The 27902-nt window shown below is 40.2% G+C and overlaps 1 protein-coding gene across 1 annotated transcript in view; it reads right to left on the reverse strand.

The window, feature by feature from the left end:
• The window catches only part of ofcc1 (orofacial cleft 1 candidate 1), a 79599-nt gene that overhangs the window by 19734 nt on the left and 31963 nt on the right, over nt 1–27902 (reverse strand). The window contains exons 15-20 of the mRNA XM_040044284.1: nt 27677–27768; nt 25750–25895; nt 14055–14309; nt 11754–12006; nt 11208–11371; nt 4754–4913 (exon numbers count right to left, since the gene is read on the reverse strand). Coding sequence (XP_039900218.1) covers nt 4754–4913; nt 11208–11371; nt 11754–12006; nt 14055–14309; nt 25750–25895; nt 27677–27768 — 1070 coding nt within the window. The remainder of the gene's footprint in view (nt 1–4753; nt 4914–11207; nt 11372–11753; nt 12007–14054; nt 14310–25749; nt 25896–27676; nt 27769–27902) is intronic.

Consider the following 27902-nt stretch of genomic DNA (forward strand, 5'->3'; position numbering starts at 1 on the left):
AGTGGACCCTGCTGTTGACATCTTCACCTGAGGAATTTTTAAACCTTCAAGCAACTCAATGGAACAACTCGATGGATGAATCTTATAATATAAAGTTAATTGGTGAGAAAGTAAAAATGAGATTATGTTTTATGACCACCTTGTGAAAATTACAAGTTTGATAATAATAGGCCATTTGCAGGTTGGTTATTGAATGTGGATTCTTTTTTTATTGTTTCATTGCTTGGGGGACATAGAGCATTACGGAGATTTTGCTGAGCATGCTAACACCATCAAGAATCTACTTTTAGCCTAACTGATTACCTGCCTCTCATATTCTACTTGGTTTAATTTTAGCCTTTAAAAAAAAATATTTAAAAAGAAACAGTGGAAAAAAAAATAAAATTCAGTTTTGGTATGACTTCATGTTGCACTTGGCAGGTTTGTTGTTTGGAGATTTTTGGAGAAATTGCCACCTGTTGCAGGGCTAATTTTTATGCCCCTGAAGTTTATCTGGGCTGTTTTTTACTTTGGGGTTTGGAGCACTGATCGGTGGCTCCATTATTAGCATTGCACAATCTGTAAAGTCCTTGCTTCAAGGTGTTACATGGTAAGTCAGTTCATGATTTGTATGTGTTTAAAAATAATGGAGAAGTCTCAGCAATATAGCTTCTAGAACAGGTGCCGACATATAATAGAATCATACGTTTCAGAAATTTGTAAATGATTGTCTGTAGAAATCTCCAAAATAGAAAAATAGGTGGTTCTACAACTTTTAAGGAGTGGAGATGTAAGTATAAGCCTAACCTTTATTGCTTGAAAGGAAAAAAAAGTGGGGGTAAAGTGGAACCCAGGCCTAGGCCAGAAACAGCTATTCACTGCTAATGTCGTAACGTGCTACAAACGAATGTGTTACTTTCATCCAATTACAGTCACAAATATTTAATTACAAAGGTTCTCAGTGATTTCAACAGTAGTTAGAGAGAAAAAAGAAAACTTGCAGCTTGAAGGCTGAAGAAAACGGTGGCGCGGTCTAGATGCAGACATTACTTTTACTTGCACAAAAGGACGAGAGGTCAATGGTGAAGTGAAAAGAGCATCCAGGACAGAAACAGGGACGCCACTTAATCTTGCCATATGAGGGCCAATAAAAGTATTGCGTTGGCACAGCAAAAACAGAATTTCTAATCTTATTTTGCTGTTGTCATATACCTGAAAAATATGGCAAAAAAGAGAGAACTCAAAACTCTGCTAATGCCCACAATGAAGACTCTGGCTCACCAATGTTCACCCATGCTAACCAACTCTGTGATGATACAGTATGTGTAACATGCACATTTAAAGTGCACACATCATGCTTGATGACATGGCTAAAGACTAGATATAGCACCCTGTTTTTTTCCCATTATTATGAAGCCTCTTGTATTTCAGTGAGGGTTAAAGAGGCTTTCTTTTAGCAGGTGAGCTTCTGTGCTACATGACAGTTAGGCAGCCAGAATACGTGCAGTTACAAAACTTTCATATTTACACACTGTTTAACATGATTTTAGCCTAGATGGATACCAGCTAGCTGTTTAGGAGGAATCGTAATCAGCAGACTTGTTTCATGTATTTACTTAAGTATGGATGGGATGAGAAGTTTCCCCCGGGCTGAGAAGAATCTGGAGGTATATCCATGATGACGCTGACACTGTGTGAGCACTGAGCAACACCCGCCCTTTTGCACATGGACCACACAAAGGTCAAGTGTGTGGTGGTGACTGTCTGATGAATGCATTGCCTGCTTTCCAGGGGGGGAGAGGGAAAAAGGGGAAGTGGCTTTTCAAAGGTGACCGCATTTCAGTAGAGGTGCGATGTTAAAAATAAAAAGCAATAATCGTTCTTTTCCCTTTTAAGGCTAAGCTTCTTTCAGCTTTGGTCCAGCCTCAACACCTCTACAGGGTTAGAAGAGGATCTAAGACTATAAAAATATTCAAAAGTGCCAGAGTTAGTTAAAACAAACATGGGCTATTTGCAGATCCCGATAGCCCGAGATCGGATTTGTTCAAAATATCTCACTCTATCTTTTTCAATAACGTTTTAAATTTGGTTACAAACTCTTGATGCTCCTATGGGTACCTTGTTTTTCCTTCCCCTCATCCCTCCTTTTTCTCGCTCAGCTAATGAAGGTCTTGTGGCCCACTGTTATTAAAATTACGCCCTTGCCTCTGATATTAATTGGGTCCATAATAAGGAATGCGTCAGATTCATTATTTAATTGCAAGGGCACATTTGGAATACAGTTTCTGAAATGTATTTTTAATGAAAAACACTACATCCTGACCTAATCATATCAACCTTATTCTATCTAATTAAGGATGCAAAAAATCATTAGAGTTGCAAAATATTAGTTTCAGCTCTTTTGGGCTGTTCCTTTGCTCGCTTTCATGAATATATTTTTTCCCTGTCTATGATAAATAGTTAATGAGGGAAAAATGACAAAAATTTGCATGTAGTCAAATTAGTCTAATAGGGATATGTCTTTGCTGAGTTAGGAAAGTGACCCTTTTCATAGGAGAAACTGTTACAATAATTATGAAATAATGGTAAGGCCCATCTTATTTTGATGAAAAATGGTCTGCTTGAATAATGTAAAAATGTTAAAATGCAATAACCCTAAATTTTCATCAGACCAGAGAACGTGTTAACGTGTTAGCATTTTATCAGTTTAATAACATCAAATTAGGTATAATATGAAGTATGCTGTAATTGTTACCATGGAGGGGGATATGCAGTAATGCAAAGATGATTTAGCAGTGCACCACAGCAAGAGGCCATCAGCTGCTAAATGAGGCATTTTCTTAATCACAAACTTTGGGGATGTAATTTCTTTTAAAGTCTCCAAACAACGGAAGGCTCAATTTTCTTCCAATAAACAGGTCCATCACCATCCCATTAATGGCGGTGTAGTCACCTCTCAGAACAGGGGTTGCATTTCATTAAGGCGTGAAGACCAATAAACAACAACAACAAAAAAGACTTTAGAAAAAGAATAGCATTTACACGATTACAATTATACTATCTAGTTTAGCAATGTAGTGTAAAACCATTTAAAAAGTGTATTTTTTAGGTCCTGCTGATGCAAAATGTATTCCTCTGTTTCTCTCACTTCTGTAGCTGAGTTTTTGTGCAATTTTCTATCAAGAAGAATCCAGCTTTTCAAAGGTATCCATTCCCCTGTGTCTGGCACGTCACAATCGACATAGTTAAATACTTTGTTTAGGAAAACAAGATTTTGCATACTGTTTTGTCTTCATGTCTCCTGCTTCCTGTTGCACGTCCTGTCTTTTGTTTCAAAATAAAGTGTAACTACAGGTTAAAAAAAACCCAACAAAGCATTGCATCATTGAGAGGAAGACACAAGTTCTAATGCCATGTTGACACAATCGGCAACAAGCTCACTTTGTTGCATCGTTCACCGCTGAAGTTTTGTTCCGTCTCTGCCTGTGGGGCTCTGTTGGTTGCTGCTTCACCCTGTTATTACTGCCCTGAAGAAATTCAGGAATGTTTAACTTTTCTTTATCACATGTCACACCTGTCACACGGTGACAAGTGTCAGGTATGAGATAGCAGCTTCATGTTGCCTTTTTCATTGAAACGAAATTCGCTTTTCCACAGCGCTGTGAACGCAACATAATGAATGCAGTCCTGCTTGTAGTGTAAACTTTGTTACGACACGGTTTGACGCGACTTTGATGTGTAGTCGTTCAGATATTAACTGCTACGACCCTCAAAAACTACATTTTGGTTTGGCCCACTCTGTTTTAGTTCTACAATTAGACAAAATAATGCATCACTTCCTAATGCCCAGACCATCTTTCACCACAGTCCACTGCAGCCTCTCATCCCGTTGCCTCACATACTTATTTGAGAAAAGAGCAAGGGAGTTAATGAACATGGAGAACATGTAGCGAGCAGTGTGCTACTAAAATACCCTACAGAATAAATTAAAGGGGGCTGCAGTTTGATCGCTGCATTCTATTTCCCTTATCTCAACAAGTCACATTTTCAATCACTATGCAAAGATTTTACATCAGGGGTAGGCTTTGTGCTAATACACTGCCCTCTCCTGTGCCACCATCATCGACCTACACGGGGCTGGGCCACATGCGTCATCCTCTCCCCCGTGATAGTAATTTCATGGGGACAAGCATTTATTTCAGCTGCCTTAGATGATTTCGAAATGTCCGCAATAAGGGAATGCCCACTATATCTCACACACGCATTCCACTGTGTGTGTTGATTGAGCAGTCTCTCTTTAATGAAATATCTTCGAAAATTGGTTTCCACAGACTAATCAGGCTGCCTGTTAGCTGAGTTTCTGTTTTGGTAATTATCTTGTACTAATTAGAACGGAGCTAAAGACCTCTGAGATGAATTCTCAGCTTTCTCAAATGTAACTAAAGAAAATTTAATGATATAAAATGAACCTATTCTATACATCCTCTCGGATGTAATATCTCCTTTAAAGTGACCAGTGAATGCTAACCCTGTGTTATCTTGGCTGCCTTTAAATGCTTCTGTTAGTGCCTCACTGATCTCACCCAGCTCAGCACTTTCATTGAGCACCTGCACCACGGCAGAAGACCTTATTGGTTACAAACACCACAGTTAATTCCTCCCCTTTGACCAGGTTAATTGAAAAGACTAGTATCATTAGCCCAACAGGTCACTATTGGTTTAATTACAATGCAATTTATTTAGAGACAGCAAAGGAGACCAATAATGTATTTACCTTGCGCCTCTCTCCATTGAACCCTCTCCACTGCTCTGCTTTCTTGACAATGTAGCTCAGTTCCTGATTGGACAGCTCAAGGTCTTGAGGCAGGAAGTATACCCCCTCCTTGGCGGTGAGTCGCTGAAAGACATCCAGCATGCGACCATCATTGTGGAGTCTGGAAGGTGTGTGGTGAGAAAAAAGAAAAGATTCAGAAATGTAAGACGGCGCAACAAAAGCAGACTGACTGGAGATCTTAGAGAACGTTTTTGACTAAACACAGCCTTTTGTAATAAAATACTGCACTGAATTCCTGATACAAAAAATATGGCTTCATATCTACATTTTAGCGTTATAATTTTTTAATTGCTGGTGGCAACTCAAGACTGATAAGAAGCTCTTTGAGCACATGAGAATATGCCCGACAGTGGCACGAGATTTAAAAAATGGCGACTTGCTATATGAGGGTACTTAGCCTGCAAATACAGCAGATATTAAAGAAACACAGAAGGGAATGGGAACTTCCCAATGACAGGGAATGAATGATGGCCAATAAAGTATACAGCGGTAACTGTACTGCCCACCACAGACCTAGCCATTGTAAAGCCACATCTGGCCCTTTGGTTGTCCCTGACCAGCCCATGTTTGGTCAATCGGATTCAAATGTAAATACATGCATCATGTTGTTTTTCCTATTTCACCCATTAAACACTCTTTTTTATTGGAAATATTTTGAAGAGGATTTCTCTATGTATGTACATACATGTCTGCAAGGGGATATAGCTTCACTGTAAATGCACTGGAGCAGACAGTGATGAGAAATGTCAGATCACGGCAAAAAAAAAAAGAATGACTGATGCAGAATGAATGTGGAGTTTTTGACAGGCCACGGACTTCTAAGCATTTATTTACTGAAGTCAGTAAAGCTATGTCCTTAGTTTTTGTCGAGCACATTGCTGTGTTTAAGAATTACATTTAAAATTGCCATTATGAGACTAAACACACAGAGAAATACAAGAACCTGACTGATGCAGCCTAGAAACCTTTACTGGCAAAGCTGCAAAAGCAACAAAGACTTTTTACTCAGATTTACGCCTTAAATCATCAGACTTTACTAAAGCATTATAACACAAACACAACTAATGAGTGAAAATACTCGTTTATGTTATTTCTACAAACATGTATGTATATCAATTTAGGAGTCACTGGCAATTAACCTGCTTTACCACTGACGTATGAGAACATGTTGCTTGTTTCATTGCCACCAAGAACCAATTTTTTTTTCTTAGTTTGTTATTAAGAATATTAATTGCGTTCATTAAATCATGGTCGCTGGTTGTAAACAAGTGCACCTATGAGAAATGGAGGCTGGAGGATGGTGAACCAAAAAATGTTTCCACTGTTGCAGAAACATGTAAAATGCGGTGCGTAATTAAATATATACGTTTGTTATTTCATAGGTTACTGCAGTATATGCCCTCAAAAGTTCCAAGAGCATTTGAAACATCACCTTTATTCACACATACCTAGAAAAGTTCATATGAAACCTATTTTTGGTTCCAGAACACAGACGTTGTGTGGATCTGCAGCTTGCAGAAATGCACAGGGCCAACTTTTTATTCTGACAGCTGGGTTGGATGCTCTATAAAAGTCTAATACATCAATTGAAACAGCAAAAGGAATCAAACAAATTGGCCTGTGAGTGGGAAGTATTTTGTGGACACAAGCTGAGTGTAGAAATGTCTGAGTTTGGCTGGGTGTCTGCGTGGTTGCACAAATATTAATGTGTGGGAGTCGGATCCTGGGATGTTCTTCAGTGTTAATGCTGTGCTTCAAAGATGGCAGATACAGTGGACGTGCTGGTTGCAGATGCATCAGGAGAGCCCGGCTTGAGTCACAAGAAAATTTTCTGCCCAGCAGAAGGCATATTGATTCATACCTCCACATGAGTACACATCACCAAAATGCTATTTTTCGTTTGCCACATGCAGCCAACCCCTAAAAAGAAACACCATGTCTGTAAACAAATGTCTTGGCTGACCATCAAAACCAACAGACCTTGTGCCCTTCCACAGAGATTCTAGCCTGTCAGAGGGTAATCAACTCTCAAATAAAACCAACATCAAGGAGGCAAGGATTTATACAAGAAGCTGGTACGGAGCTTTGAACTCAGCATCATTCCCCATTGCTCTTGGGAGTGGGATGTTTGTAGAATCTTGACCTCAGACACAGGAATAGCATGCATTCATTTTAATCCTACACTTGAATTGTGCTTCTCATTCATTTATGCGGTTTCTCTCTTGGAGGAATTCACCATCTTTGCATCTCCGAGCTTCAAAACGGGCTAATTTCTTTGGTGTGGAAAAGGCCTGAATTTAAGTATGTAATTCTTTACCATGTAGGTTGTGATCTGGATGACAAGGCTCATGGCAGGTCTTTGTTTAAGCACAAGGTTCACGAGTTGATGTCAGTGGATGAAAGGGTCAGAGAATAAAACACAAATGATTTGTCTTTCTAACGTATATGTTAGTATTATCTCACCCAAAGGTTTTTCTCACTTTGGTTGCTCCGTAGTGTAGTGGTTTACACATTTGCCTAGCAAGCAAAAGATGGGAGGTGACACAAATCCCTTTGGGGTTGCATCAAGAAAGGCATTCAGTGTGAAAACTGCTCAATCAAACATGCAGAGATACCCACTGTGGAAACCCTTAGTGAACAAAGGAGCAGTCAAAAGTAGCTTAAACGGTATTTCTCAATTTACAGAATGTGTGATTTATTTTAAAGGATCCTATCAAACTAAATTTAATGGAACAGAAGGATTCAGAGCAAACAAAGATACCTTCTTATCTTGTTCCATCAAAAACAAACTTGCAAACCTCTTCTAATGAAGAAGGAAAACTGATAAAGAAACTGATGAAGTAGACACTTGCAGTAACTGAAACAAACAAAGTGTTTTTTCTTCTACAGTCTTGCAAAAATGTTGATGGAACTACCACTACACTACTACTTTTATAGCTGCTCATTTTGGTTTCCATAAAGGGTCAAAGAATACAGAGGTATTTTACGTGTATTTTTGCAGGCAGTGAATAAAAGCTTCCTAAATGTAATTAAGAAAAAAGGATAACAGTCCATTCTATCTATACATACGGCCTGGAGCATATTTTTTAGAAATAGGTCATGGTCTGTGTCAGAGCCCCTTCCTTGTAGCCAATAGGAAATTGTAACCCATAAAATTATCAGCCTTGCTTCAGCCTCGTGGCCTACATTCAATACAAACCCGTGTGGCTGCTGAGTGGCAGAAGTCATTATTCCCGGCTGCTGTTTTAATATTGTCCATTTAGTCTGATCCCGATAAGCGTCTCGCTCACTGAAATTAGATGGCACCATCTCCTTGGCTGCCAATCTCAAACTGATTAATTCAATAGGCGTTTTCTTACATTTTAAGCTATTAATGGAATTTGGTCGTATGTTAGAGTGAGAGAACACACCTTGGATGAATACTGAGTTACACTATTCAGTAATTTATCACCTGCCTGCCTTTAAAGTGAGTCCTATATTGCAAAAAGTCTGTCAAATCAAATGCCTTTGAATGTTTGAGAAAGAGCAGTGTTTGTTTTGCCTGGGCTTTCGAACTAATCAGCAAAAGGTCTATAGATGACATGAAAAAGCCATCCGAGTTGCCAAATCACAATGCAGGCTAGCAACCAAATGTTTCAACATGGCTGACCTCAATCTGCAAGACATGAGTGCAACACACAGTGCATTAAGATAGAGTATGTGTGTTCATCACCATCCGCACGCCGTCCTTTTCAATATGTATGAAACCTGCAGTGATCCCAACCATGCAAAACACCCAGCCTAATCGGATAAAGTAAGGGGGTTCCATATTCACGCTATATCAAAACACATCTAACTTTTGAATTAGAAATGATTTCCATTTTCCAGTGAATTGCAGCGAATGGTATGTTCAGGCAATCTAGCTGTGTGGTGCGTGTGTATATTCCTGATTCTGTGTTTAATAAGTTTGTGTATGCTTGTGTATGTGAGCCTTTGATGCATAACTCCATCAGCAATTCCCTGCAACTATAAATTCAAAATAAATTACATCAACATCTGTTTATATTTTTGATTTTTTTTTGTTTACAGTTTTTTTTGTGGACAGAAAAGGTGAATAAATACTTGATGAAGGGTGGAACAAGCAGGATAGTAACATTTAGATATACTGTATTATTATTAACTGGTGCTATACTATCCGGTCGTTAAGTGATGACGTGACGAATCCTACTTCCGGGCCTAAAGTAGTCTGTGTTTAATATGGCTTTTGTGTTGTTAACATGTTTAATGTTATGTATTTTCTTCTATTTAATCTCAAAAAGCTCCTAAAACAGTCAGTGATCCCTGTTGACCTCCCTCGGCTTTTATTACCGCTAATCATTTATTTAAGCTCAGTTTTTAAAACCTTAGGATGTAACTACAGCCCAGCCCATGCAGCAGTATATGAATGACTAACCTCGTATTGTGGATGGATTATCTCAGTTGTTTTCCTGGCTGAAGTTTGGTCCTTTTACAGCATCCTGCCATGCGATTACATTTGTTCCTGACCACCGAGAACACTCACGTTAACTTTTATTGAGTGGAAAAAAAGTTAGCTTGTTTATATTATGCTAACATAGCTGTGTCGCTAGCGGTCACGTAGCACATCATTATATACCAGCTAGCCAAACTTCAGTAACCCTACAAACGTCACTGCTGTTTAGTTTTCTGTCTTCATTTATGTTGGAAGTGGTAACAGAGTTGTACGTTTTAATTTGTTTCCAAAACCCCGCAGTCAGTACATGCTATATTGTATTTAGATAGAAGCTAGCGAGCTAACTCCCTGCTAACTTCTAACTCCGTTAAATGTCATAAATTCCGTTTTCATGGATGCCTGGATGTTAAACTCAATTGTTACACCTGGTAGAGCAGAATGCTGATCATTTTATTAAAGATGAAAGACTTTAGACAGTTTTTCAACTCTCAGTAATGCCATAGTGATCGTTTGATATATATGGACCTGCAGCGGAGTTTTAGGCCCAGACACGGGCCTAAAACTCCGCTGACACGGTTAGTGACGTCAGACTTAATGACCGGATAGCAGGTTGGTGAGTGTCGGTGCATTTAAGAAACTATCTTCCTGTTCAGAGCCTGTAGCAGTCTACAGAAGTGCTCCTATATACCAAACTTGCCCACAACAGGTTTCAATACGGCCCACTGGATGGCCTGATAGTAGAGAAGTCATCAATAATTTAAAACACATCAACGTGGTGATGCCTGCCAGCATTACTACACATGAGTGGAAATGTATAGAAAGTTAAATATATTTCTAGATCTCAAGACTCGTGAATTTTTCTTTAGTGCAAAAGCATTTTGTATGTGAGGGTTTTGTCCCTTTACACAGCTACTTTGATGTGTAATGCACATGTAATGAGCCTCGCAGGCCTGGAGACTAGCCAGCAACCCCTGTCAACCTCTAGTCCTTAAAGAAAAATGTGTATTTCCGGTTAGCAAGTGGTTGCTGGAAGTTGCTGTTCAAGAAGAGGTATACAGTCCTACACAAGAAACATCTTTATGATTGTTTTGTTGCTAGCAGATTGCTGTTTCCACCTGCAGTTTGCAAGTTGCAATCAAGTTTCACTACTCCTCGAGGAGCAGTTGGCCAGTGTTTGTAGGCAGGTAGCTGACTTCCAACTATAGGTGGCCACAGCTAGTTGCTAGCTGTATTTTAGCCGTGTGATTACTAGCAACCGAAGCAATCATAAAGAGATTTTTAATGCAGAAACTTTAGCAACCACTTCTTAACCACTTGTTAACAATGTTTCCCTCGAAAATAGAGGTTGTCAGGAGATCACTGACCTGTCTCTAGGCCGGTGTGACTGAGACCCAAAGAAACCAATTTCAAAATGTCATCGTTCTTTTTTACTAAATGGGGAGGAGGTAAGGTTTGGACGATTAAGGGCTGGTTGTGCATTTGTGTGCTGTGGGTTGTGGGGGTGTTATAGGTTTTACTGCAGTGGTTTTATTGTCCAAGCTCACTTGAGATCAGATTGACCTACATGTAGCCCCTGAAACAGAATTTAAGGCAGACTTATTTGTGGGTGTCTCATAAAGATACTTTGTATTTAATGCCACAGATACAAGTGGCATTAACAAGTGATATAACTTGTTTTCAGATTCAAAACAAAGTTCTTGTAGATGGTTGACTTAAACCAAGCCAGCAAGTATTAAATAAGTTTATTGTACATATTATATACTAGGAGCATACCTGAAACAGAAACAAATTAACATTCAAAAATACATTCATTTTATCTCTAAAATAAGAAGAAAATATTTGAGATTTATTTTAATGTTAATGCCAGTTGCTTCAAAATATTTTGTGTTTAAGATAATGTAATTGTTTTCTTGCTATATTTGGTATTCTAACTGTGTAGCTCACCTGAGCAGGTACATGGAGAGGATGGTGATGGAAAGGAGAAAAACGACAGCATAGAGGAAGAGAGTGATGATCACCCCCGCTGCACCTGATTTGTCAGCTTGATAGAAGTGCCAATAAAGCTTGGCAGCATCCCCCACTGGTGTGTCAGGACTGTAGGAGAGGCGCTAAGGAGACAAGGATTAAAAATAAATAATAAGTAGTTTCCTATAACTGTGGATGCAGAAAATCTCTTTTTCTAAATGAAGATCACAAGACAGTTCACGGATTTTCTTTCACATATTTCAAAAGTCAAAATATAACAACGTTTTCTCTCCCTTTTTACGTTTAAGTTGCTGCCTACATGAAACTGCAGCAAGAAATGTCCAATCCATTTCAGTCACCTTACACATCTAACCCGCTGCCAAAAAAGACACCCATCCAACCTTGCACATTTTGCTTCTCACCCTCTCTGCACTCTTTTTTTTGTAATCTAAAGTCACTTTGCCAAGATAAAGTGAACTCCTATTTAAAGTGCACAAGTGTCCAAGTTATTTTTAAGTGACTTACCCCGAGGATGGCGTCCACTGCAAAGACTGCCAGGGGGTCGAGGACTGTCCACACTCCCTGAGCCATGATAAACTTTGACGTGAAGGAAGGGAGTGAGCCAAATATCTGTTGACAGCCCCATCTGATCAGAACCAGCAGGAACGTTATTGCGTTCAAGGTCAGGGGACCCACCACCACCATTGCCAGCTCCTCCCGGGTGTGGAGTAAAGAACTCTGGTACACGAGGTCCACCGTGTGTGCATGGAAGTGGAATCTGGTATGAGAGGAAAGTGTCAATATATGTGTACCATATTTGTGTTTGTGATGCTTTGCAGCTCAAGGGCAGCTGTTTCCAGCAACTCCATATACTGTGTTATAGTATTTGTGGCTAATTCACTCAAATGACTTTGATGGCATTATGACTGACTGTTGTTAAGGAAACCTTTTTATACCTATTACTATCATAAAAGACACTAAAGATGCAAAGGACACTGAAAGTAAGAGTATTACAACCTTTGCCGATACATGGCAGAGCTTATCCAAGCCCGTTGTACGTTAAACTCCCCATTTACAGCAAGCCTCATGAGTTCCTTAATCTTCCCATCAGTCAGGAGGAGGTAGAGCCAGTGGTGGGAGAGGAGGGGTCCAGTTTTCTCTCATTAATTTCCATCTGATTTGCTTCAAGAGTCAAGCATCTCTCAGATTCTGTCCATTAATCTGACAGTAGAGGTCCATTGGTGTTTCATCTGAAGCAAATCTCTCAAGAGATTCAAGCCCCAAAAAGTCATTTCAGAGAACAGAGATTACCTCTCTGGATGACCGGTAAAGACATGAGACTTTGATGTGTTATTTTTTATATTTCCAGACAAAATTATAAGTAAAAATCTTAAGATCTCTCTCAAATGCTTCCTATTATTTTGGCACAAAATAAGATACATTTTGTGCTATAATTAAAGTACATTTAGTTAAGTACAACTTTGACATACTTTTTCTGTCCTTGAAGAATGTGATTTATGCTACACTCTACTTCTGATCGCTCTCTTAACAGATTACATTGAAAAACATATTTAATAAGCATAAAAAGTATTATACTGCTTATGCCTACAGTATATGCTTACTTATAATTCAGGATATTCTGAACACAAGATGTTTAGTACCTTAGACCAGTGTATTACTGCTTTGTAACTTGAGTGAGTAAAAGAAAAGAAGAGAAGAAATGAAGCACTCATAGATGACTGTAGAAGCACCGTAGGCCAGGGACTTTTGCTGTTGGGGACTCTTTGCAGGCCGATGATGTCCCGGGATGGATTATGGGAAGGGAGAATGCAAAAACAAACAGACACAGACGTAGAAAGAAAGAAAAAGGAACGAGTGTGAGATATAAGGGTGAAGCGAGGTATGCCTGTCATCATGCTAACCGCTCTGACTGTCACTTAGTCTCTCTCTCCCTCCCTCTCAATGGGCATCATCAGCTCTGACCATTGCATGGAGAGAGAAATGCTTGGAGGGAGAGCAGCAGATTTGGACATGTGGAAGTTGTCATCCAGCGTTGACCCCCTCTGTTTTCACATTTTTGTTTTCTATCCGCCCCCTCAGTCCATTCTTTTTTCCTTTTTTTTTCACTCAGCCACATTTTTTTTTCTTCCTGAGCTCTCCTCCATCACTTTCCATGATGTTTGCGCCCCTGAGTTATTGTAATAAAAACCTGGTTGTATGCATGTTTGCAGCCAGCCCTTTTATTGTGATGAATTAAATCAGCACCATATGCTATTCCAATGTGATTTAACAGTTCTGTGGCATCTTATTGCTGTTTATTATCAATGCTGCGTACCAAATAATAACAATAAATTCCTTCCAAATAATGTAGCCTTTTGGGACTTAAAGCTGTGTGGTGAGCAAACTCCCCCAGCAATGGTTTGTTAATATTGAGAAAGTCTTGTTAAAATGTTAATGGGGGGATTCCAAACAGATGATCTGGGTGTATCAAGCCTGCATTTGCCAACACACACACCAACACACACACAGCACATCCTCATCCTCTCAGCTTGTTGTCCTCTCCGCATCGTATTTTCCCATAACTGTACGCCGCATGTGTGTGAGCCTACATACAGGTCATGTTATGTGTGGCCATGCTAATAAATTTACAGTATGGTAATATGCTACTATTATCTGGTATGTGTCAGTCCTCCGTTTTTATTAATGGATTTATGTCAGCAGCAATGTGTGCGCTTGAAAAGTTTTGCGCGTCTGTGTGTGTATTCATGCGATCCTCTTCCATGCATGTGTGTGTGTGCAGGGCAATATCAAAGGAAGCAAACTCACTTGTTGACAGGAACTGCTATGGCCTGGAGGTAGAGCCACTGGCTGCAGTAATGCAGGTAGAGCCTCAGAAACCACATCAAAGCCAGCAGCAGTATAATGAGGCCGAGCTGCTGAACGGAGCCATGCCAGCTACTATGCAGTTGTTGTTGTTGCCGCAGCAACGGCAGGCCCAGCTCAGATGGCAGCATGGAGAGAGCCAGACGCGCTCGGTCAGACAGACACGGAGGACAGGAGCCAGGTCCAGTCAGTTGTGATCTGTTTTCATAAGAGTAGGATCATACACACTGTACATGACTATCTGAAGTTTTCTTCACCATTTCTTTTTTTTTTTTTTAGACACTGATACTATTACTCAAGTATGTAATTATGTGAGTTCATTACTCAGATTTCCTCCAATGAAAGCATTGTAATGTCTTTTTTTCTCATTAATTTTACATCACACTCTCAGGCTGGATAAGAACGTTCATGCACAGGTGACCACATAAAGCAAGATTACTGAAACAGAACAAAGGTGTTGACTTTGTTCAGTCGATTTGGAGGTTATGACAATCACTTTGAATAACGATGCAAATCCTTCCTCCTCTTTCTGTTGCATACTATTCAGAAGCTTATTTCCATCACGACAGCCATGCAGTAAACATTAAAGGTAGGGAAATGTAGTATTCAAACTGGCACACACACGCATACAATTGCCAACATATACACAAGTGCTCTCTCTTTTTTTCCCCCTCACTAACACACCAAAGACACGCAAACAGATAGGAATCCCTTTCAGCGGTGCTCAGCTTCCCTCAGCACCTCTGCCTCCTATGTGCCGCCCTTTGTCAGGCCTGCTCAACTATTCCCTTTCATAAGGAGTGCACAGATGGAGCAGTGGAGGCAGGAGCAAAGGAAAGGAAAGGAAAGGAAAGGAAATACCCTAACATAAAAACCTGACATTTCACATTTGTGTATAGGTAAATTAGGTGTGCATTTACAACATTCGTTGACTTTTATTCAATATAGTTTGCACATGTCAACAAGCAGTGATAGTGATGACTCCTAGCATTCGCCTGATAGTAATTAGAACAAGACTTAAAGTAGGTGTTTACAGTAGAGCTATGGCGAGGATCACACAATGTGACTTAAGGCCTATGCCTGTGGACATCCCCATGTCTCACCACTGTGTCCCAGAGCACAGTTGGAATTCACTTTGTAGTGTGTATCTAGGGAAAATGGTACATTGCCTAAAGACGAAAAACCGAATCAATTGTATTGCTCTCTCACCCCCATTACCAAATGTGGGCTAGACTTGCATCAAAATGTACAAGTGCATTGTGTTCCCTGCTTCTACTAATACGAAAATATGGAGCCTCACATAGTTTCGTTCGAAGCCAGAGATAATTTTGGCCGTCGCTGTGAGGTGTGAAGTGTGAAATTATCTGAAGTTGAATCAAGTTTCCTCAGTGGATGCTATTTAGAGCAGTGGTATATTTTGCTGTACATGTGGGAAAAGTTGGAATTCATTGAAAAGAAAAAAGGTGCTCAGTCAAGAGTTTGGGCTGATAAATGTTCGAGCTTGGCTGAAATAACATTTATCCTGTTGGGCTAAATGTGTCATGAAAGTCTGTTATCACTCAGCTCTCTGTTTGAGATCTTAAACTAAAGAATACTCCACTGCGAATAAACTGCGTGTTTCCTGTGTGAAACCACTGGTTGCTCATGCACACAGAGTAAATATATATATTTATTCAGCCAAAGTCTTTGTTTACTATCACTGAAAAAGATCCAATTCAGTGCTTTTATACAAGATTTGGAGTTAAAACGCAGATAGAAAGACGATGTCTTAGCAAACGCATCTCATGCTTCTCCACGAAAGCACTTCCAGCTTTATCGCAACTTCACTGTGTTGTACAAAAAATGCTCTCCAAATCCCTGTAAACGCAGTGTGTCGCAGACACAGGCGAGATGCTACCCTGTCAACTGGCATCGCGCAGAAACAGCAAACACAATCTGACGTCCATCTTTCATGTAATGAAGATATTGATGATGCATGAAAGAGGAATATTTTTAGACGTCTTCACGAAGCGGCCCCTTCTAAAGGAAACCGGTAACATGATGTGAAATCTGTTATCCCGACTGAATTGATTTCATTATGGCACCTCCAATTACAAAAGTATAATACAGAAAAATAGGGGAAGGCAGCGGGCGGACGTGTGGGATTTTTATCTCGCAGGGATGAAGGATGTTTCATTTCAATATCACAGCCTGTCCTCTGAATGGCTGATAGTATGTGGCACAGTGGCCAAGTGATGAAACCAACCATTTCAACAGGCATGCATGGGACATAATACTATATTTTAATTGTAGTTTTAATGCTTTTGTGAAATCTGGGCCAGAAGCTGTTTGCTCATTATCTTAGTTTTGATATGTTTGTTCTTCATACCCGTGTCATCAAAGCATATTGCAAAAGGACTCATCATCCACTCCAAACCTTTCCTGAGTGTGCCAAGGCCTGTAAATCAGATTTAACTAGCGTGTTTCTGTCAGAAGCATCTCCTGGACTGGTTTTCCCAGGCTGGTGTCCCTTAATGTTGTACGCTATGACAACAAACAGACGCTACGCTCTTAAAAATAGCACAAAGCGAAAAGCAAGTAGTGACATGCATTATACCTTGAAGACGGCATGGGTAATACGAGATGGAAGGGTGGATGGGGGAGGGAGTACAGTGGGGTGTTCCATTTAAAATAGCACACTTATGGTGTGAAGGCTCCAGGGCTGTAGGGAGTAAAGGTAACCCGCAGATTCCCTCTGCGTAGCCCCGATGGCTTAAACCCTCCAGTGTCAGACCACTTAAAGTCTTGGACTTATCCCTTTATTCGGAGGATTAAGATATTTTCTGTCACTTTCTTATTTAGGCCACCGGCATTGTTTTTAAATTCCCACACTTCTTTTCCCACCTAGTCGATGAACGGTTTGCTGTTGGGGAAACAGAGAAAGCAAAAAAAAAACAAAACCCCACTGTGAAAATAGACTTAAGAGATTGACAGATAATGTAATTGTTTTCTTAGTGGCCCAGATGCATAAGTGTTGTGGTGATTATGGAAGTGTGATTATCTCTGTCAAGAGATAGGACTCAAGATACCACATCTTTGTTTATATTTCATTTTTGAGGAACGCTGATAATGCATTTGTTTTGAATTAGGAGTGTATCTGTCATCTGTCCTACGTGCGTTACACAATCAGGTCTAAGGCGTTGCTAGGGCTTGGAACGTGGTGAAAGGTTTTTGGTAATCTGAAAGAAACTTATAGGTCATCATGTCAGCCTTGTCACCTGTGTTTGCAGTACCCATGTGATACATCGAGAGCTTAGAGGCATTGCTGGATAATGACGGTTGCAGACACAGGTAGTGGCAAAAAGCGTTTAACTGGAATAAAACAAAGAACGCTGTCTATCAGCCAAGAAAAGAGAGAGCAAGTAACTCAGAGAACAATTAGTGGGGGGATAACTGTGTATTTAAAAGTGGTGAGAGCATCCAGAATAAAACTTGTGCTTTAAGTGGTCTTTCACAAATTTGATTGGCATTGTATATGTGCATCAGTATGCTGTCAGTGTAGATAGTTATGATGGGGCATGTAGAGGGGAAGACCTAAGCTACTAGAGTCCACAAAGCTGAATCAAAACATACCACAGGCATCACATCCAAAGCTGCGAGACTACTAAACACCTATATCACTTTAGTCAGTCAGTCAGCCCAGCAACAACAGCATCCAGCATCACTGTCTTAAAATACAACAAAACAAACACAATGTGATAAACAAAATGAATAATAAAAGTAATAAATCCTCTTTTGCTTTAGATGTTAAACTAAATGGCCTTTTTGTTTCAATGTTTTGAAACATACTTGTGTAATGTTAACCAGCCATTGCTCACTCCGGGCATGAGATATCTATCATTTTGTCAGAACATTGTTACATTTTACAAGTTGTTGGCACCCAAAAGTAGTTGGGAGCACTTTGGCGTCTTTAGACTAACTAATTTAGCCTGGCATGCCACCTGCATAATCACTGTTACACACAAAGTAGACACACCAAGGCACTCCCTGGCCTCCCACAGCTGGATACTCCACAAAAACGGGTCCCCAACAGATTATTACTTGTTTCAATTGAATCGCTGCCAAAGCCATCACTGCTCCAGCTTCTTATGTCTTGCTTTTCATTTAACACTTATTTTTTTGCATTTTGTCCCTGGAAACCAAAGAAGTGGATGTTATCAGTTATATTTGAATACTAATAAATATTTTGATATTTGACTCTAATGCAAGTGATCCTGAAAAGCTTGAAAAGTTTTTGAAGCTGTTTTGCATCTCATGCAAGTGGTTTCTTTAGTTCTGTGGGAGATCTATAATGCGAGTGCAAAAAAATCACAATAAAGAATTATTAACTAAAGCTGCCAAATAAGTTTCAGAAGTTTGTGTAAATAAAATTCATATGTATGCATTTCAATTATGTGAACAAACGTATTTATTTTTAAATTTTATTCATGCAGAAGTACAGATGTTTATTGCAGTTCTGGCACTGAAGCAGTGCTTTGCACAGGTGGGCCAAATATAATGCACGAAGCTTACAAAGTGGAAACCATAAAGAAACATGCTCCCACAAGATGTATTAAATGATAATTATTGGTTTCTAAGCTGGTATCATTTTCCAAAGCACCTCGAACGTGTATGTGTGTGTGCACAATAACAACTTGGACAGAGCATCTCTCTGTGCCTGTAAGGCTTTTAGATAATTGAGTCATTTTATATCATCTTGTGAGAACTTTTATTTATACATGGAAAAAAAAGAATCAGAAAGCATGAAAAAAAAAATGCATCGGATACAACTTTGTGCTCACTCTTTCTCTCGTACTCCCTCCTCTCATTTGTTTCTTTTCTTTGCTTTATTTTCTTCCAAGTGAAACTACGTTAACATGTTGAGGTTTTATAAGCACATTTATTTATTTATTTATTTTGCAAATCTGCCAAAGAGTACATACATACCCTAAATGAGCTCCATTGACAAAATTGGAGCACAGTGACAGGTATTTGGAATCAATTGCCATGTAATAAAACCTGTACACATCAGAATTAAAAATCAAGCCAATTACTTGCAAGTAAACAGAAGTTATGGAGAGCAGAATTTTAAAAAGTAAAAATATCTATGATACATTCATAGATGAGAGGTATAAAAAAAACTCTACAAGTCAAACCATGTAACCGTCTCATATCTCATATTTGTGGATAAACTAGTCTTAGATCATGAGCCATAATTTAGCAACTTGACTCTTGCATTGCCTAAACTCCTCCTGCAAAAACATTTTGGCCTCCTCGCACACATTGGAATAGTTTAGATGCATAAATGAGGTAGCTGTTTCATTGCTGAGCAACATGTGGCGTTTTTATGGAGTGCCTGACTTAGCACGAGAGGGAATTAAAAATGGAAATGGCAGGTCCCTTGGTGCACCATAAAGTAGGGTGGAAACATTTCAAATGCAGATGCACCTGGGATGGACAAACACATACTGACTTTGCGAGTGCCACACACACACACACACACACACACACACACACACACACACACACACACACACACACACACACACACACACGCACACACAAATGGTGCAACTACCACCACCCTTGTGCTCAACAATGAAGAACAGGTTGTTGTTTTCTCGCTCTCTCTCTAGATTTTTGGGGGGCGCTGAGAAAATACAGATATGGATGCCAGTGAATGTGCAACACAATAAGCGATAAATGCAGAACAAATAACTGTTCCACATCCATCCATTCAGCAATCTGTGTGAGGTGTACAGGGACGGGTGCTGCAGAATGTATGTATGGCCCCCCAGAGAGTTGCATCAGTATTTAAATGGATTTCACTTTTTTGACCTTGCTTCATAACTGCAGGACATTGTCACCAGAGAGATAGAGACAGGATGGAGAGGGAAAGATGGAGAAAATGAGAGGCAGAGAAGTGAGATAAAGACGGAATTAACAGGAGGGAGGGAGAGGAAGAAAGGAAATAATAAAGAGCTATAGAGTCTAACTGTGCGGGTACGCAGAGATCAATTAAGTGAGTGCTAAAGACAAAAAGCAAACATGATGTTTGACTTGAAGACGTGGCCTGAAATGCCTTTTGGAGTAGGAGTCTCTAACTCTCAAACCACTTTTTTTTCCAATCCCAGGCTTTGTTACAATACATTACCACTAATGGGGGCCAATTATGTTCACTGATATAATGTTTTGTTATTGATTCAAATGCTTCATTCAAAGGAATCCAGCCTCAACACAAATATAGATTAACAAAGATCATGTTTTTTTATAGATACTATAACTGTAACTGTCTCCAAGCAAATATAAGAAGAAGGTAAATGCCTGTCAGGCCTGCTCCACCTTTGTTCATTGCTGATAATAATAGCTAAAACGTGTGCAGATGACATCATGCATTAATATATATACAAACGCTGCAGTAGGCAACTGCAACTTCTGATTACATCGGCATCCAGAGAGCTTGTCAGTTATAGTATCAGAGCTGCCTGTCAGTAATATTTTCCTAAGAGTTCACATTTATTTGCACAGGACACAGTCCATTAGTGCATGTTTGTGCTACAGTGCATTGGCTGTTACATAGCTGCATGTAAAACTTGTAATTTCTGGAGGAGTTATGTGTTTATATAACGCTGGGGAACTAGTGATTACAGATATAAAAGAAAAAAGGAAGAGCGTAAGTTAAGTGCCATCTCTGGCTTAGCTCTATTTTTTCAAGTGCACACAAAGGCCTCATGCACAAATCATATGCGATCACTCATATATTCTTACATGTAGCTCCTGCCACTTTTCAGTATCTGACACCTCCCCTCTTTCCCACGTGTCAGTGTGAAGCGCATTCATTTGACCCAGACCACCAATGGGACCGCAGTATGCGCCGACTGATGCACACCATCAGTGTGAATTAACCAATCATATTGCAGTGTTAGCCTGTCAAGGATGTGACAGCTCTGATTTCCATAAAGGAAGCGGCATGTTGATTTTGCGAGTATGTGTCTGTGAGATCTGAAAGTGACCCAGGGCACGTCTGGCCACTAAAAAAAAAACCCTAACATGTGCACTCGGGCCGTGGTAGCCAGGGGCCACTCTTTCACACATGCAAGCAGGTACTTGGGCATGCAGAAGCGCAGACACTTCCCTGCCCTCTCAGTACAGGAAAGAGCCCTGGAAAGCGCTAGAGAGGGGTGACTAGCACCACCATGTCTCCACCCACTTATCCTACCAGTATTACATCAGAATTTATTGACCCTTGCACAGAGTTGTGATTCGTAGCTGCAGTTTGCAGAGGATTGACAGCCTGAAACTGGGTGTTATTTCAGGTGTTTTTCTGCCTTTTTTCTGTACACAACTTCAGGCTCGGCTTTCTTTCTCTCCACGACAGTTGCTGGTCTTTCCCAGGCGTGCGGCACTGCGGGGTTGCACGTTACCCTTGTTATAAACACGTAAAATAGAATAACACTTAACTTGGAATCTTATACTTGAGCGAGGAAACATACTCAAACAGATGGAGGGCACAGAATGATAGAGACACAGAGATACACATCAGGGACGCTCCTATAGGCTCGGTTGGGGGAAACGGGTGGAGAGGAACGTTGGTCCCCAACGAGGCGAGTTAACTGGGGGAAATTAGGTCAGTGTGTTCCCTCTGACTCCACAGCAAGAGCAGGCTGTGCGTGTGTGTGTGTGTGTGTGTGTGTGTGCGTGTGTTTTCCAGTGCACCTACAGTATAACACTCCACCACTATAGCAACATACTGTGCTACACAATCAAGGTCTGCTCCTGATTTCGTGTGTGTGTGTGGATTTGTGTACCTGTTTGAGACTTATTAGCATATGAGCTACTGTGCTACCAAAAGTTCAACCTAACTTTAATCTAGTTCACTGTCACCACAGTGGCTTCTTCCTTACTTGAGTCCAGACTTAACGGTGGTGTTTAATAGCTGCAGCAATAACAGCTGAAACTGTATTTATTATTATTCATTCAACTTATCTAACTGAGACGACAAACAAGCATGTAACTAATCATGGCATCATAATTAGCAGCAAAATAGTTCAGATTTTGAAACAACTAGATAAAGGTTAAGCGACATTTATCCCCAGATGACCAAACAGCATTTTGTAATAAAAGCTTTGGGGACAGATGGGGACAGTTCTGCAGCCAGTTGTCCTCCAGAGAATGAAAACGCTCTCTGCTACCTTCAACACAGCTTTGTCTTCACTGTCGCTCTTCATGTTTCCCGATCAGGACGAGTCACACATACTATAATTGATATGAGATTTAGGGGATATATTTCAGTGTAATTAGAATCTTGATAATTGGACTAATTAGATCTAATTGCTATATGAGAATGACTTTGATTAAAACAGGTTTCTCTCCTCAAAACGAGAGTAGGAAAAAAAAACAGTTGGGTGACATTGATGAGGTATAATACGACACTATAGCAATTTGATAATAATCATGTAAGTATGTGGTACACTACATAGGAAGAGGGTATATATTATCAGATAACAGCTAATAGTAATTATTATTATTAGTAATAATTCGTCAATATCACACATGATGAGGTTTGCACAGGTCGAATGTGAGCTACCATTAGTATCTCATCACCGTGCTGAGTACACAAAATGTAAAATACAGCCAAAGTAGCCTTTAAAGTGTAAAATTAATTCAGCATGTTTATCCTCGACCAAAAGCATTAAATTGGCCCGATCGAATTACAACAGCCATATTGAATCAGGTGCTTTGATTTTGCTCAGTGCTATTCTGTGAGAAAAAAAGAGGAGTATTGAAAATTACACTTGTAGACATCAAATAAACTGGAGGGTCGGCTGGAGTCTTTCATGCGTGTTCAAACAGATATCAGCGGCACAGTAACGCTTGACAAAAAGATCATTCCTGACATGTTTTCAGACTTTTTCATTTGCCCAGAACTAATTTGCAATTGTCAATACCTGCAGTTTTTAAAAAAAAGTGCATAGCATAGTGTTTTCTTTGATTTTCGACTTCATTATTTTTTTTATTTTATTTCTATGCCTTTTTAGATCACCAGCGTGGAAATGTGAAAACAATTACACAAGAAAGCCTGATCCTCACCCAATGAAACAAAGACTTTAAATAAAAAATATACATGTGTGTACTATAATATATAAACAATCATATCCATTGGAAACATCTCCTCCCAAAAGATGTATTTTGCAGTATTTCTGTCAAAGTAGATGACGTTGTCACCATTTGGAATAAAAAAAACTTTTACATAAAACCTCTAGTAGTTTTCTAGTAGTTTTGACTTGGTTCTACTTGTATCAGTATTATGTTTTTATGTAGTTGATACATTTTAAAAAAAAGGTTTTTTTGTCCTATTTACAGTCCCACCTGTAACGCACACACAGTCTAAGCACTTGTATACAGGTCCCATACATACTGCAGATCTCTTTAAGACATTAGCCCACTTCATTCCAATTCATCGCGCTGCATTTATTTTACTTGATGAATAAAGTGCTCCTGACTGCGACACATAAATGAATGCACTATGTTAAACCGCTCGTGTGATTCTCCGACTGTCTGAACTGAATCTTACTGTTTCAAAGTCTTTGCTTAATAATGCATGAGCATCTGATTTGCACGTTTGTGTCAGGACGCCTTATAAAAATCTCAATGAGCTCAGTCTCTTGTGGCTCAATAGATGGCAGTAATATCCCTCAATCACTTCAGTATGATTCCTTTCCTCAGTTAAAATACAAGAATATACAGGCAAGTGTGTGTGTGTGTGTGCATACTCTACTCGCTTGCATAGTCAAAAAATACTGTACACACCCTCTGTCTCTCACATTCGTCTACAGATGCACATAAACACAGACACAGAGATAAAAACCCGAGCTCCCAAAATGCCAAAAGACGACGCGGGGCGAGATGACATCATTAAGGCAAAATAAATAAAAAAATATCTGTAAATAATCCCTTTCGTCGGCATCTCTGTCAGTCCTCAGGTAATGTAGACAAACCCAGAATAAGTCAAACAACACAGCGGGAGAGACAGATGAGAGACTGCTGCGTCTTTAACGTCACTGTGAGAGCCAGCACTGCCACTGTATCTTTCTAATAGCCTGATTAGGTGAGGGCAAAAAAATAAAATAAAATTATCAGCCTTTAGCTCAAAGATACTGTAATGTGTGTGCTTGTAAAGATGAAATCAATAGCAGCAGCACCTTCACAGGGCATCAGGGAACAGCCGAGTCTCCAACTCAATACAATCCGTACCTATAACTGACAGAAATGTCTCATCTCACCGAACCCAGCAACTGCTCAGAGGTAAAAAGCGGCACTATGAATAATCGTGAAAACCATTTAATTGTGTCCCTTTGTGCGCAGTCTGCCCGGGCTCTGTGTTCATTTTTTATTTTTTTTTTGTATTCACTTTCCCTCAAGATAGTCTCTATGTCGTCATTTGTTGGCAGGATACGCTGGTAATCATTTGAATTCCCTCAGTATGTTCAGAAGATGTCAGGGAGTAGTCTCTGATCTTGTTTAATATGTGACCAGCAGCTATAAATTACAAACTCCCAGAAATGAGGAAACGTGGGTACTTTTAAATCTCCAGGGAGCGCTCGCTTTATGTCTCTCTTGCACATACATACAGTAGACTCTCTCGCTGTCTTTACTCTCCCCCCCCAGTGCAGTAATGGTAATCTCCTCCCCTCAATTTAGTTGACATTCAAATAAAAACAAATACCTGTGACTTTTCTTGTTGAAACAAGCAATTTTGCTCTCAGTCTGTTTTGATGCTCCATGGGCATGCGGGTGCTACCTGGATGCTTTTAGCAAATTTGGCCGAGGTGTTTGAAATTCGGCGCTCTGTTTGTATTTCATACATTCTTGTTTTCTCATTAAAATCAAATGCTGTGAGCCACAATAAAGATGAAACGTAATTTCCACGCATTTTTGCAGAGGACTGGGAGACAACAACAACAAAAATTCACGGGGACATTATTGTTGTAGCTTGAGCAGCGTTTGGTTTGGCTTTAAATGCGACACTGTCACAAAGCAAATTAGCTGAAATACGACTGATTATTTTGTCCTGAAAAGCAAAGCACAAAGAAACACTGACTGTTGATTGTGCAGTCTTGAGATCTAAGTCAAATGTAGGCAAGTACAGATTTAATTAACAGACAAAAGAGGACTTGTGACTTCTGAAAGTATCAAATATAAAAATGATAGTATTGTGGGCAGCTGAATTTCTGTGATTCCTCACCAAATTCTTATGGAGTGCTTTCCTTTCCTTCGGGACAGATGAGGCCACCAGGCTCTGGAAATTGCTTTGAGTGTGCCTTGTTTATGTTGGGAAATTAAAATTGAGTTATATGCGATTTAAGCTATACCACATACAAACTCATTTGGATTTCCCTCGAAAGACACTCGACTACTTTATCTATATCTGTTAAGGAGGTGTTCTAGGCACGTCTTGTTGTCAGAGTCTGTCTGGTTGATGCTGTACATTTCAGTGTCTGTGAGGCACAGAAACCACTTGTCACCCACGTTTTTCTTTCTTTTGCTTTTTTTTCTTTTCTTTCCCCCACACATTTGAATTTTGCAAGGCTGAGCCGGGATAATGAGTGGTGAGACTTACTGTAGGGAGAATGTATACTCCTCCATCTCCTCCGCGGAGAGGTTCTCCATTGAAGGCTGCATCTTCTGTTTGTCTGCCTGCCGAGGCGGTGCACTTCTGCCGCTCATGCTGGGGCCACAGCTATTTGTCTTCTTGATTGGCTTCTTCTGTGAGGAGCAGAAATCGGGGAGAACACATGCGGATGTCATTTGTAATCAAAGCAGGAAACAGGCCTCTGAATTTATCTTGGGGGATGCACACGGTGACAGTGACAGTGTGCGTGGCGCTTTGGAGCCTCTCCTATATCTCACCCGCGCCTCAATTGACACGAGACAAGAATGACGGCAAAATCGCATACGGCATGCCATCCTTCAACTTGAGTTCATTTGGGAAACATGCGTACAGTGATGGTGGCGTTAAATATGTGATATTTGAGCAGCTGGCACTGTTTTTTTCCACACAAGTCGTTTACTGTCATCGTCATAAACACAGTCAAATGGAGTTAGGAAGTGGGGTTTTAAATTTTTCACTAAGGTACTTGGGAGCAGATATTATTTGTTAAGCCGCCAACATGTTAACGGCTTGCTTTCCCTGGCCGTGTCAGCCCTGCCTGTGTTGCCCTTGGGTGGGCTTAGTGCCTTTCTGCTTGAAGTTGTGAAATACACACTGATGTATGTTAATGAGACCCACAGTTTGGAATAAGCAAGCTGCCTCTTTTTTCCACCCCTTTCTGACTCTACCTCTCTCCGTTTTATTTTTTATTTTTTTCTTCATCTTCCCTTTCCTCCATCCCTCTCTGTCTCTCCCTCTGAGATAAACTAGGCCCAGGAAGTAGTAAATGGGCAGAGTCCCATAAAAGCTCCATCCGTTTTCATAGGGCAATCTTTGCCAAAGCAAGCTTGGATTCCAGAGTGATGATCACAATAAAAAGGTGGAAAAGAGTGAGAGAAAAAGGCAGAGAGACGGGGGGGGGGGGGGGGAAATGCAGGAGATATACCACAATGTTCTCCAGTGTCTCCACACAATAAATTTAATGCAATACCTTAAGAGTGGATTCCGTATATAGCTGAATTCCTGCCCTGTGGGCAAAGTGGTCGCCTGGAGAAAATTCATTTTAATTAGGCCTGCACTGCAGGTTGAAGGGCTGAAATCTGATCCCTAGCGCTTCCAGGCTGGGGCAGGTTGGAGATCACTCCACTTAATCATTAGACAACTGGGTTCCAACCAAGACATTTGACAGAGTTAGCAAGGTTTTAAAGATAGGCCAAGAGGGGAAGGAAAAACATGGTCTGCAGAGGCTGCAGAGATATAAAACCTCATATCAACAAACTCATTTATTTAACAGGTCATCCCTGATTAATGGTGGTCCAAAGAGCCTCTTGTACATCAGCAGGAGGAGGTTAGTAGGAATAAAGATGGGGAAGAAAGGGTGGTGGGTATATGTGTTTGAGAGAAGGAGGCTTGATGTTGTTCATAGGCGTCTAACTACCTCAACAATAACATCACAACAACAAAAGGCCACAGCAGAGGGGCGGACCGGGAGGCAGCAATGCCAGATCAGCACATGGAGTAATTTTGCAATTACCACTTCAAAGTATGGCAGGTAACACGCAGGCTTTGATTAATTTAGCTTAAGTCGTCTGTAGCCCAGGAAGAGGCGTGTTTAGAACGGTTTGGAGAAAAAAAAAAAAGGCGAGGCCTGGCTAGCGTTGCTGATTTCACACAATTTGAGCTGCTTTGGCTTGTCAAGCAGATCAAAACTGGCTTTGAAGGCTGAAAAATACCTGTTAGTGTGAAATGTATTTTGACAAATCTCAGATAATAAGCCGGGGAGGTGCGCGCAAGGCCGCAGAGAGGGGCGGGAAGGAAAGGGAGGGAATGGAAGGGGAAAGCAGAAAGGGTGCTCATTTTAAGGGTGGGAACACTTCCCCTTAAATCACAGTGTTACCTTGTAGTGATTCCCACCCTCTGCTTTCTCCCTGCATGGATCACTCTTCTCTCCGGTGCTTCCAGAAATGGCTCCTGATGAGAAATTCTTGCCTGCACGCCCAAAAGAGAAATAATGTGCAGTAAGTGTAAAGAGGAAAAGAATATTTAAGGTTGTTTTCTCTTGCATACCACACTTTATCATTATAATTTCAGGCCTGAGTAATATTAATACACATATAATAAAA

Source organism: Simochromis diagramma, unplaced genomic scaffold (assembly GCF_900408965.1).
Source record: "Simochromis diagramma unplaced genomic scaffold, fSimDia1.1 OVJJ01000602.1, whole genome shotgun sequence".
Lineage (NCBI taxonomy): Eukaryota > Metazoa > Chordata > Actinopteri > Cichliformes > Cichlidae > Simochromis > Simochromis diagramma.